This window comes from Hippocampus zosterae, chromosome 6 (genome assembly GCF_025434085.1).
Source record: "Hippocampus zosterae strain Florida chromosome 6, ASM2543408v3, whole genome shotgun sequence".
NCBI classification, from domain to species: domain Eukaryota; kingdom Metazoa; phylum Chordata; class Actinopteri; order Syngnathiformes; family Syngnathidae; genus Hippocampus; species Hippocampus zosterae.
This window is the reverse complement of record NC_067456.1, coordinates 19151078-19164267: the sequence shown is the minus strand read 5'-3', so window position 1 is coordinate 19164267 and position 13190 is coordinate 19151078. Positions and strand designations below refer to the sequence as shown.

At 42.4% G+C, this 13190-nt stretch overlaps 1 protein-coding gene across 10 annotated transcripts in view; it reads right to left on the bottom strand.

Annotated features, from left to right (window-relative positions):
- The window catches only part of arvcfb (ARVCF delta catenin family member b), a 220626-nt gene that overhangs the window by 38823 nt on the left and 168613 nt on the right, over positions 1-13190 (bottom strand). For 8 of the 10 annotated variants that reach the window (XM_052066958.1, XM_052066963.1, XM_052066957.1 and 5 more), the window contains 4 exons: positions 11228-11411; positions 4131-4248; positions 3857-4028; positions 1347-1364 (listed from right to left, as the gene is read on the bottom strand). In XM_052066958.1, the coding sequence (XP_051922918.1) occupies positions 1347-1364; positions 3857-4028; positions 4131-4248; positions 11228-11411 (492 nt within the window). The remainder of the gene's footprint in view (positions 1-1346; positions 1365-3856; positions 4029-4130; positions 4249-11227; positions 11412-13190) is intronic. The other 2 variants (XM_052066960.1, XM_052066959.1) reach the window with 1 other exon arrangement.

Genomic DNA, 13190 nt, shown 5'->3' with positions numbered 1-13190 from the left:
CTTTTTCTTACACTTTGACTGACACTTCCTCTAGACAAAAAAAACTAAAAAACAATGACACTGCCATATTTATATTATGCATGTCACACAGTGAACCAGGCCACACCCATGCAGGCATGCATAGAGATACTGTATCTTTCTAAAGGGTCCCTCAATGTGAGGCTGGATGTATTATAGACTAGCATCTCTCCAAAAACTAGTTGCAACGTCTTCCTTCTTTTGGGTGAGTTTACAGGTGCTTTATTTCATAATACGACACTAAGTCACCGCAACTTCCCTGACTTCCTGTCCTATACTGTGTCATTCTTTTTATTTTAAGTAGCCACGGTGGTAGTTATCATGAGCTCCGTTTCTATAAAGGGTATCACCACATTAATTAAACAACACACTGGCTGCAGCAATCATTACAAAATAAGATGGGTGACGTGCACAAATGAACTTTGTCACGAGTCGTGAATTGGAGAAGAAGTCGGATGGTTTTAGCGTGTTGCAAAGTTGATATAACAATGCAATTAACTTTGAACAATAAAATCAACCCTTGCCCTGGCTGACCCAATAAAAGGTAATCCTTGCATAACAGAGATGCTTCTCTCATTTTTCGAAATGTTCTAGCCAAATGAATTAGAGCATTTTTTTTCAAAGGTACAATTGCTACATATAGATGCGTAGGAGTAACAACTCACTGCTGTGCTGCCTTTCCTTGCCTACCTTCAAATTCATATCCTGTGGATTTGAGCCAAAGTTGATACTTTCGTTCATGAAAAGAATTATTTGTCACTGGAGTCTGAATGCTGAGTCAAATCTGTTTTGTGTATAAAAGATGGTTCTATTGTTGGAATAAGAGGCCAAGTAGCCTAATGGAGCAGACATTAGCATCCAGGGCAGTTATATGTAGGTTTATGTCCCGCCTGGGTCATCTGTTACATAAATATTACAATGTCGGGTCCAACTGTAATTTATGAGCTTTGGAAACTTAGAGCATAAATTGTAACAAAAATTGAATGAAGGGAGTCCTAATATAAGAAAAACCTCCATAGCAGCTTTCAGTATGACTTATTACGTTTTTATTAAAACTATCTGTAGTTTTCTGATTGAGTCACTGGATGAAGGAAACGCTACAACCTCACAGTCACTCACCAAATATATCCAAAAGGAGCTAGTCGGATGGGTGTGGTATAAAAACAAAATACTAGTGAAGAAATGCAAGAATCCATGTGAAATGGGTAGAAAAATTTCTGGTTTTGCAAGTGCAACACGTCTCTTCTAACTACATTCTCGGGAATGAGAGAGGGGAGAATGGGTTGGATGAGGATGACAAAGAGAAGAAGGGTATATGGTGCACTCACCTTGATTAAACCATTCCTCTACAGTTAGCCAAGGAAGCAGCAGCCAAAAAAAGACAAAGCACAGAAAAGAGAAAAGGGGCATGGTGAAAAAGCCATGCTCACATGTCAAAGGGCTGCGTAAAAAGAACAGAAATCATTTTATGAAAATAACGGTGTGAGTGACACTTAAAGGCACTCACAAAAGAGGGTAAAGAAGTGGCAAGAGAAAAAAAAAACAAAGTACTTTTTTGAGGGGAAAGATACAGAAACTGTCAAACAAAACACACTTCTACATTGTTATTGAATTCATTTCTTCAATCAGATTGGCAAGAGAGAAAAAAACAATAGTGCAAGCTGTCAGCATTCATAAACATGGTCCATTAAATTCACTGTGTTGAAAGAAAAAAAAACAGATGTGATCAAAATCTCAGCCTGCTCGTTAACAAATCAAAGTTACAACTCTTCCGCCAGTGATGATCATCATGGTATAGTTTAATTTCTGCGGAATGCGACGCTAAACTGAAGAGGAGGCATTACGAGGCCTACTTAAGGCAACAAATTGCCAACAATTTCGCCGACCGTGTCACTTAACGGCATTGCTCGGTGCTTCTTTATGGCTTTGTGTTAATGTTGCTCTTGGAAGGAACACCTAGCAGCAGCTACACACAACTCATTATTTAATGCGCCCTCTAACACAGCAAAGTGTTCATGTGGATAATTGGTTTCTTTCCAAGAGTGTATACATGCAAAGTCTGCGTTTCTCACACCCACAAATGGAGAGATTTCTCCAAAGAGTCGTCAGATAGTGGGCGTCACCAGCGTGCAGTCACCCTTCATTGGCCGTCTGATTAATGACTGCCATGTACAACAGGGAGAGAGAGCGGTGTTGCGTTGCTAAGAGCTCAGGAGAGCACAGGCGGAGATGTTGCTTACAACACATCTGAATAGAATATCTGACAAGGAGCCAACAATGCTCCTAATAATGCCCACATGCTCCTCACATAGCAGGCTGACAAGAACTTATCTTGAAATCATTCTGACCGAAATCACTCCTGTCAACAGAAATACTGTGACATAGCCGACAACCTCTTAAATGTACATGGCAAAAAAAGGATGAGAGAGATCAATAGAGATCAATTTGTAAGAAATTCTAGAGTGGAAACAAGCGTCCAGTCTGTGATGCAAGTGCAAGGACAGGAGAACAGGAGCGTGAAAAGAAGACATTTCAGTTATTTAACAGCATTAAGCTGGGGATCATCATTGGATGATTATTTTTCTGTGGTAACAATGTTTCTTGCCAACAAATTTAGGACTCTTGGAAATTTCCCTTTTACATGATGCTCTATTTGGAAGGACGGTGCATTTGTGGGATGAGCAGCACAACAGAGTATAAGCATTACAACAGGGGTGTCCAAACTTTTTCCTCTGAGGGCCACGTCGGGAAAAATCAAAGGATGCAAGGGCCACTTTGAATTTTTGTTTTTTCACTTTATCTAGCACACCAAGATAAATATCGTATCGTTTATATATGTGCGGCTTGAAAAGCTTTCTATAAAGCAAATTATGTATCCCATCTCTATATTTAGAGTAGACGCAGGAACTATTTGTCGTAACATGAGTCGCAAAGTCATTTTCAGTAGATGTCGCGGGCTGCTTAAAAATGAATGGCGGGCCATAAATTACCCCCTGGGCATTCCAGGCATCATCTAATTTCATGGATTTTCATCTACACTATGCCTATGCCACACGGCTTATGCGCAATTTATCATGGGTTCTTTTTTTTTAAGCTTCTAGTATCAGCATCACCTGCCCTGGAACCTGACTGGTGACGGAAGGTGGATCATATACGTAAGTGCGGAGAAGACAGGGAAAATACCATGCTAATTGGAGACAGTCATGTCGTTTGACGGGGATAGCATGATTGAGCTGCAGGGAGACATTGAGATGAGATTTTTCAACAACCCGCCTCTGAAAAGCAGCGTTTAAAAGAGCCGTCTGCCAATACTCTTAACCTCAACCCGACTGCATCCCAACTGCATACTTGCGGGATCAGCTTGGCCGTGCTATTGGTGCTGACTTGCAAAAACTATTGGTTGGCTATAGAGTGGAATGCCATCCCACACAGTGTGTGACCTGCGTGGTCACGGGAGGAGGGGCCAGGCTCTTGTGGCTGTGTACAGTTCCACCGCAAGCTACCGAGTCGTCAGGTTGTTTGTTCAAAGACTAAATGGTACAATTGCCAGCATGTTGTATTTCTTCCTTGTCATTGAAAAGTCTTTATTCGTCTCATCTACCAAACTAGAGTCAATAGTGGAATAGGCATGTGTGCAACAAACATACTGCATTTGGGCTCCTCATCCCACAAAATGCGTGTTCCTTTTAACATAAACAGCTGTTTACTTTTATGTTTGCTTGTGATGTGATCCAATGATAAGTGGTTAAAATAAAAAGACAAGTAAAAATGTTTTTAAAAAACACTTCAAAAGCAGAGGTGACTAATCCATGAGGTTCAAACTCTCTCTCTTCCTCACCTTTGGCCTTTTTCCCTCCAAAGCAGCCAGCATCATCCTTTTTCTTCCTCTGTGGCCCTGCAGAGCCAGGGGCCTGTGGCGCTGATGGGTCCTGAAACCTTTCGGCCCCCGGTACCTCTTTGTGGACATGGTAGGACAGGTTCCGCATAATACAGACACAGTTTTCCACAGACTAGGAGAGAGGTGGCAAATAATCAACGTAACATCGTTAGTCTAAGTGCATCTGCTAAGATCAACCTAACTCTAAATGAGTAGTAGTCAGGTGATGTACAACCTTATTATCCATAGCCTTCTTCCCTACAGCTGATTGGAGAGCATGCAGCAGGGCATCCACTAATCCGTCACACTCCCTTAGTCTGCGCCGTGCCTCAGCCCCGTCTGAGCTCACGTTTCTGAGGAAGACACACACATTCATTGAAATTTAGCAAGTGGCACACAACATAAGAATTGATTGCAGTCACTCTGCTGTGAATTTCAAAACAATAGTACAGTATTGCAATAAAGCTGTGTAATAATACTTCCTGGGAGTTTGTTGTCAAATAAAAGACCTAAATCCAACATGAACTCAATTTGCACACAAATTCTTTATCGCAAATAAAGCACCCTAACTACTGAGAGTGTATGTTGTAAGGTGATTGATCAGTCCTGCCACAAAACACTTCTTTTCACGTGCATGCATCTTTATTGTGTGTGTGTGTGTGTGTATATATATATATATATTCGGGCTTGAGAAATGTAGTCGGATGGTAACTAAGAGAGGAAAGGTAGTCCGCACTAAAGGGGTCTCACTCCCTGAAGGAACAATAGCAGACATTGAGGACAGCTACAAGTACCTCGGTATACCACAAGCCAATGGCAACCTCGAACTGGCAACAAGGAAAGCTGCTACGGCCAAATACCTCCGGCGAGTGAGGCAAGTCCTAAGAAGCCAGCTCAATGGCAAGAATAAGACCCGGGCAATAAACAGCTATTCCCTGCCAGTGATCAGATAGCCTGCAGGAATAATAAGGTGGCCAAAGGAAGAGATTCAGACCGCGGACGTTAAGAGCCGAAAGCTCCTAACCATGCATGGAGCGTTCCATCCCAAATCCAGCACCCTGAGACTGTACGCAAGCCGAAATGAAGGAGGCCGTGGACTAGTAAGTGTGAGAGGGACTGTCCAGGGAGAAACATCCATGCTCCATGATTACATCAAGGAGAAGGCTCCAACGGATGACGTACTCAGAGAATGTCTCAGACAATGGGGAACAGAGGATGAGGAGCTGGAAGAGGGACCATCATGGGAGGACAAGCCCCTACACGGGAAGTAGCACCGGACCATAACCGAAGTGGCTGATCTCAAGAAGTCCTATCAGTAGCTAGAGAGGGCTGGCCTGAGGGATAGCACAGAGGCACTCATCCTGGCTGCACAGGAGCAGAACCTACAGGAGCAGGCCCTGAGCACCAGAGCCATTGAGGCCCAGATATACCACACCAGACAAGACTGAAGGTTTAGGTTGCGTAAAGAGGCACCTGAGACGATCCAACACATAACTGCAGGGTGTAAGATGCTGGCAGGGAAAGCCTACATGGAATGCCATAACCAGGTGGCTGGCATAGTCTACCGAAACATCTGTGCGGAGTATGGACTGGAAACCCCAAGGTGAAAATGGGAAACACCTCCGAAGGTGGTGGAGAATAATAGAGCGAAGATCCTGTGGGACTTCCAGATCCAGACTGACAAGATGGTAATGGCGAACCAACCAGATATCGTGATCATAGATAAAGGGCAGAGGAAAGCTGTTGTAGTGGATGTAGCGGTCCCAAGTGATGGAAACATCAGAAAGAAGGAACACGAGATACTCGAGAAATACCAAGGGCTCAGAGAGGAGCTGGAGAGAGCCTGGAAGGTAAAGGTGACAGTCGTGCCTGTGGTGGTCGTAGCACTCGGGGCAGTGACCCCCAAACTAGATGAGTGGTTGCAACAGATCCGGTGGCACCGTTTAGTAAGGCGCCTTGCCCATCCTCCGACTTATGTGGCGCAGCACTGGTTGTGTCCTCTTTCACCATGAATCCTTGCATGCTTGCATCTGCGTGAGCTTGTTGTGTGTGTGGTGCACAACGCACAAAAATATATATCAGCAGAGTGGAAGTCTGATTCCCCCTTGAGGGATTATGAATGTGATTTATTTCTTTCCAAAAGACGATGGTCAACCTAATATCACGACTGGAGACTATTTCTCACATATCTCAGCTCAAGTGTTTATTAGGCTGGATGACAATGAATCAATGGCAGAGTTTGATCTCTTGTACAAGGCATTTCAAACAAGTCTTTGTCATCAGTCGAAGAGGGAAACTGACAGTACAAAGAGAATTTCCACCCTTGTCATATCCGGAGATGTTGTTTCCTAACTGACTATAAAAGGAAAGGCATGGCGAAAGGTTAAACGATTGCTTGAGCTCCCACATGTGATTTCACTTACGAGAGCATCCAAGATGCATAATCCCGTTAGACAAACCCGGTTAAATCCTAGAAAAGAGGCAGTATTGCAACAGCAAGCAGCAGTGCACATCACAGCCAACGCCACTGCACGTGACTTTGGGTTCAATATAAACATTTAGTGAGTACAACAGATAGAGAGAGAGCAGCAGTGTATATATAGCGCATACACAGTACAGAATTCAACATCTCCTCAATCCTAAACACCTAAAATCCAAATCACAGCCACATCATCTGTTACTGTTGACCGTGATGAGTTGGCCAGTTTATGAGCATGTCCGCCAATGTGTTCAATGAAGTGGTTTTAGCAGTGTTCAGCTGTCAGACAATGGTCTCGAGTACTCCTGTAAATGAATCCGAGGAGCACGCACCTTGGATTTATTTGACAGGCGTGTGTTTGGGAGCAGACAGACTGAGTTTTACGGCCAGCTGTTCCATTTTTAGCAGTCTTTTGGGGAGACAGTTGTCTTCCCTGGAAGGATTATGGATCGTGCATCTGTCATTTAAGAAAGCAGATAGCTGCGGTCCCATGGAGAGGTGACCTGGAGGTGTAATATGTAGGTTCTGATTGGGTTACATCAGAACTTGGATACCCAAGATTACTGATTTTAGCAGTAGAATATGGTTGGACATTCACAATTATTATGAAACTAATCCCACATTTTCAGTTATTTTGACTTAGAGTAAGGTGCACTCAACATAGGAAATTGTTAAATGTAGGTTTTATCAAAGCTTTTTTGTTGTAATATATTTTATGTTTCAGCATTCCCTGCAAAACGAGGCAGATGGTGCAGTGCAGCTGTGGATGGATAGACACAGGCTTTTAATTCTTTTCACCAACTCAGAGCAGGTTGTGAGCTTATATCAACATTTTTACTGTTCACTGCAAATGGAAAGCTCATTTGTCACTGTCTTGGTGTCACGTTACTGTGAAAAACAGCAACTGTAAATTGCCGCATCAATTCTACCTAAAGGTAGGACGGCAAATATTGTATTTATATTGGATGCTACAGCTCTAGCAAGGTCGGAAGGTATTTCAAACAGCAATGTGCCACTGTTGGTCAATTCCATTACTCCTGTTTGGCAATAGATGTTGGATGAGTCACTAAGGTGATTACAAATCATTTTAAGTGCATTAGGAGTTAAATATTGTGGAGTATAGTTCCCCACAAGCTAAAAACACCATGTGAATATCAATCCATCCATCCACCCACATTCACATCTATAGACAACTTAGAGCACAGGTGTCAAAGTCAAGGCCCAGGGGCCAGATCTGGCACGCCACATCATTTTATGTGGCCCGTGAAATCAAATCAAGCATGTCAAGTTTTATAATGCTTGCTAAAGTCTGAACCAAAATTTCAAATTGTCAGATGAAATCCACAATAACAGTCATTAATCTTGACTTCTGATTTTAAATCTAGTTATTCATCAATTTGTTGTGCGCTGTGTATGTAATATGTGGAGGGGATTAAACATTTATCTGGTTTCCCAAAATTCATAACGGCCTTCCAAGGGAAAACGTAACTACAATGTGGCCCGCGACAAACATGAGTTTGACACCCCTGGTTTAGAGGCAAAGAGCGGGCGCCAGATCCGCCCTGCCGCATTATTTTATGTGGCCCACAAAAGCAAATCAAGGCATGTCAACTTTCATGATGTTCGCTAAAATGTCTACCAAAATGCCAAACTATTATTTGAAATATGTACAATGGTTGAGATATTGCTAGCTTTTTCTTGTTACGTTATGACGGTAACTTGAAAAATAGTTGAATAAATTCGTGACATCTGATTTCAACAGTAGTTAACGATCACTTTTATTGTGAACCATTGATGTAATAATATTAGGAGGTGATTAAATGTATATTCTTTCACAGTCATAACAGCCTTCAGAGGGAAACCATAACTTCAACGAAGCCCGTGACAAAAATGACTCACACCACTGATTTAAAATCTTTATTTAACCTACCAAGCATGTTTCTGCAATGTGAGAGCAAGTCAGAGGAATGGGGGTGAAAAAAAATCATGGAAGCAACATGTAGACTTCGCACAAGGATGCAGACAAGCCAACTACTACGGCATGCTGCTGTCACAATACGAATCATACATCGCCATTGTTCAAATGAACATACTGTATATCTCTTCCGTCAATCAGGACACGGTACAGTACACTTGTCTGTAAATGTTGTTTTATAAATGTCTTGTATTGAATCTCAGTAGATGTAGCTAATGACCCTAATACCCTTCACCCCAAACATCTATGACATGAACTGGAACAGAGATGGAATGTGTGTCCCTCTCATCCTCATAAAATCTAAATGAACAAACAACAATTTCCAAATAACACTCACTTCCAAATCTTACAAACAGTCTGCCAAGAAAAAAAGAAGATATGGAACATGATCGTTCGATCTTTGCAGTTAGACGGGACATCAAACACATCAATGGAGGATGCTTTTTAACACAATGAAAATTTCTGTCAAAAGGAACCGTGTGACGTCTCTGATGTGGTGTGAGTAAACAATTTCCCTCTGGCATCAGCACTTCTTCCCAAGGCACTAACTCGGCGTCTAGGAAACTGCAGGCTTGCTTGCAGTTACCATGGAGCCATTTTCTCAGCAGCACTGCCTGCATTAATTGTCGGGCGAGGGAGATTGACAGGAAGACTGTGTGTTTTCTGCCAGCGCTAACATATGGGGTAGGGGTAACGAGTGCTTGTGTTTGTAGAGAAGCTGACAAATGCACATATGTGAAAAAGGCAGAGGTCGTAACTCATGTTAAATGAAGTAAAAACAGCAATGCTTTTGGTGTAACTTTTTCAAACTACATCTGAGAACTTTCATTGATTCTCTTTTGGTTCTCAAGAACAGCAAGATGTTTTAGTGATTGATTGATTGATTTGTGTGTGCGCGAGGGGGTGGGGGGGGGATCAAGTGTGTCTTTGAGAGGAGAGTCAGTGAGGTACTTTCTGACTGCCTGTATGTTGTAAGTTTGGCAAGCACGGTCAGGCAGGAGGCATTATAATCCAAACAGACACACACGAACCGACACCCACATCTACACACAAAGTGGCTTTGAGATGGTCGCTCGAAAGTTTCAATTTGAAGACGAATAATGATAACAGCGTGCAAGCATACAAGGAGGCAGAGAGGGTAAAATATTCTTTTGAATGTGGTTTTGTAGATTTTTGTTTGCTTTCTATTGCAATATTTTCTGTTACTTGTTTATATATTTAAAGAAAAGAAAAGAAAACAACATATAACTCTCCCATTCATCCAACCGCTTATCCTATTCAAAGTTACAGGAAGTGGATTTCCGGCGAAAGGCAGACTAGATCCTTGACTGGTCAACAATTAATGCACTTGGTGTCAAAATCAAGGCCCAGTAAGCATTATCTTGTTATGAAACCCCTCATTAAAGCAACTTAGACAATAGTTATTAGTAATAGTTAATAGTTAGAATAAACCGTTATTCCTGACTTCTTGATATGATTTCAGTCATAATGGTGCGTCAATGGAAATGGTAACTAAAATGTGGCCCATGACAAATATGGGTTTGACAACTCCTGAGTTAATCGCAAGAGGTTTTAAGAGACATAACACTTACATTCACGTTGTCAGAGACTTGGAATTGAACCCACGGACGTTTCACGCTTCAGCCACTGCAATGTCAGTGATGTCTATAATCCATCTCTTGATATTTATTCATTATTTTTTTTATGTTAACAGTCAGAGATGATTGTGGTCAAATGACAAGTTCCAACCCGCCAGTCAGTGGCAGGGTACATGAAGACAGACAAACAGTTACACTCACATCCACACATCAAACCCCGCGTTCTGTCTGGCTGTGTGAAAGTCAGCTGTGTGACCAACTTCATTGCCAGTGACCATATAGAATAAATCCATATAATATGAACATATGACAACACATCATATCACATGGACTCATGACAAATTGTGATACCTATTGTGTTTTTCTAAATTATTTGCGCATATGTGTAGAGTGTCATTCACCCGTTACATCTGGCATGGCAAAATAAAAAAGAGTTCACTACATTCATTCATTCATCTTCCGTACCGCTTGATCCTCACTAGGGTCGCGGGGGGTGCTGGAGCCCATCCCAGCCGTCTCCGGGCAGTAGGCGGGGGACACCCTGAATCGGTTGCCAGCCAATCGCAGGGCACACATAGATGAACAACCATCCACGCTCACACTCACACCTAGGGACAATTTAGAGTGTTCAATCAGCCTGCCATGCATATTTTTGGAATATGGGAGGAAACCGAAGCACCCGGAGAAAACCCACGCAGGCCCGGGGAGAACATGCAAACTCCACACAGGGAGGCCAGAGCTGGAATCGAACCCGGTACCTCTGCACTGTGAAGCCCACGTGCTAACCACTGGACTACCGGGCCGCCCGAGTTCACTACATGTACATGTAAAATGTAAAATTTGCCATATGAAATACAATGATACAATGTCGGGGATAAAAGACTTGAGAAGATGAGGAGTGAGTAAGGATTGGTGATTACCAGTACACTTGCTTCAGCAGATAAACAATAATTCACGTTGGATGTGTTGGCAGCTGCGGCGCCACCTGGGTTGCAGTGACACGCTATGTGAAGTGGGGGAATCTAAATCTAAGGTGGAAGGCTCAGGTGGTGCCAGGAATTGTTTCAAGGCTCAGTTTGTAATCCTTCTGTGGACTGACAAACAAAAGCAGGATACGAACCACAGCTTTCTATCCCCCATAACCCAAATGCCTTTAAATGTGTCTACTGGTGAGCAAATTTGAATCAACGTTTGACTTAATGTCCAAAACAGCAGAAATGTAAATCAACAAAACCTCAAAGCAATGTTTGTTTCATTCTTGAGTGAATGGGTGACTCTACCTCAAGCACCCGGAAGTGTTTTTGAAGACGGTGGTCCATTCTGCATCACGTGGCTTCGAGTCCTCGTTTGGTTCATGCTCCCACCCGGAGTGTGGGATGATGACCTCATTGGTCATTGTTTGGAGACCATGGTTTATGATGACCATCTTCAAGGGTTCGTAGGAGGAGAGGTTCCAAAGAGTCCCTATTGGGGGTGGGGGGAGGGGGGTCAAGAGAAGACACAGATGGTAAAGATGAGGGAAAATAAATAGGCAATAAAGAAAGAGGATTATATATGAAACATGCAATAAAAAAGAGGAGAGAGGATCAGCCAAAAAGATTGAAAGTGAAAGGGAGAAAAAAGGACATTCAGGGTGGGGGGGAATACAAAGAGACCGAGTGACGATTCACTGTAATAACAACTGCCGAGCAGGACAAACATTATGATCACACTCAAAAGCATGTCAATATCGGCCGAAAATCCAATTGAGGCAGAGAATACAATGGTGGGGTGCTCATAAGCCTGTTATGATGTTACCTGCTTTCCACAGTAGCTCTGCAAGGTCACTAGCATTTTTCCGTGCGGCTTTAGCTGCCTATCAGCATGCGATCATAGGCGATGTATCGCATCGTTTTTATATACAGTAATCTTTGTGTTTAAAAAAAAAAAGCTACAAAAATAAACCCAACCAGAATTCTGATCCGGGGTCTGTATTCAACAGAATATGTTCTCGGAATCCTCTGAAGCAAGGAAATCACCTCTACATAATTGAATGAATAGAATGGGATCTCTGTTGGTGTAGGCGCCTACCTTACACTAAGGTTGTGGAAATTAGAGTGCCATTTTTGTGTGCCTCTTTAAACAAGTAGCAGAAAAACTGTTAGCGTACAATAGATAATGAGAAATGGAGATCCATGTTTGGAAGGTTTGTTTTTATGAACTCACTCAAGTTTGTTTGAGTGTCTGTCACCACTTATCACACCTGCTGTTACATTTAGGGAGCATACAACTGACAATCTTATCTGGAGTAAGCTAAAACAAGTTCTTAGAGAGAGTGTGTGCATGTGTGCGTGTGTGTGTTCTTGTACTCACTACATTGTGAGGACCGGCGTGAGTTTTTAACCAACGGAGTGAGGACATTTTGACGAAGTGAGGACATTTTGGCCGGTCCTCACTTTGACACCCTCTAAATCAACTCCAAAGTGTCCAAAACGGGTACCCTGTGCTTTTCCCCAAAGGTCCCCAGAATGGGTCCATGTTGAGAATTTTTCGCCGGGAATTCACACCCTTTTTGCTCTCTACTGCAGCTTCTGTCGAAATTCAGTACTGCACCAACTTCACACTTTTTGCTCTCTACTGCAGCTCGTGTCAAAATTTGGTACTGCAACAATTTCACACTTTTTGCTCTCTACTTCAACTAGTGTCGAAATTTGGTACTGGACCAAAATTATAAATGACAAATCCCCTTGCTGCTCTTTGAAGAGCCACCTTGAGAAATAGTTATTTAAGATAAGATATCCTTTATTCGTCCCACACTGGGGAAATTTATAGCCTCCAGCAGCAAGAATGTATGTAGAAAGAAGAAAGAGAAAAAAACAACAAACATCTTTCAATTAAATGCAATATGAACACAAAATGGATAAATCGCAGTACTATTTACAATTTTCCTTCACATAATTTAATTATTATTATTATTATTATGATTGTTATTTTTTATTCATCAGCCTGACAGCAGTCGGTAGGAACGAGCGTCGGTATCTCTCCTTCTTGCAGCGCGGGTGTAACAGTCTCTGGCTGAAGGAGCTACCAAGTGCTGTCAGGGCGGGCTGGAGGGGGTGGGAGGGACTGGCCATCATAGCTTTTTTTGTTTGTTTTTCAAAGACCTTTACAAGTTATGTGAATTCAATTTTTTTGTGAGGAATGTATTTTATTGAATGTGTTTGTTCTGAGTTTGTGTTGGACTCCTATTATTTCCATGTGATT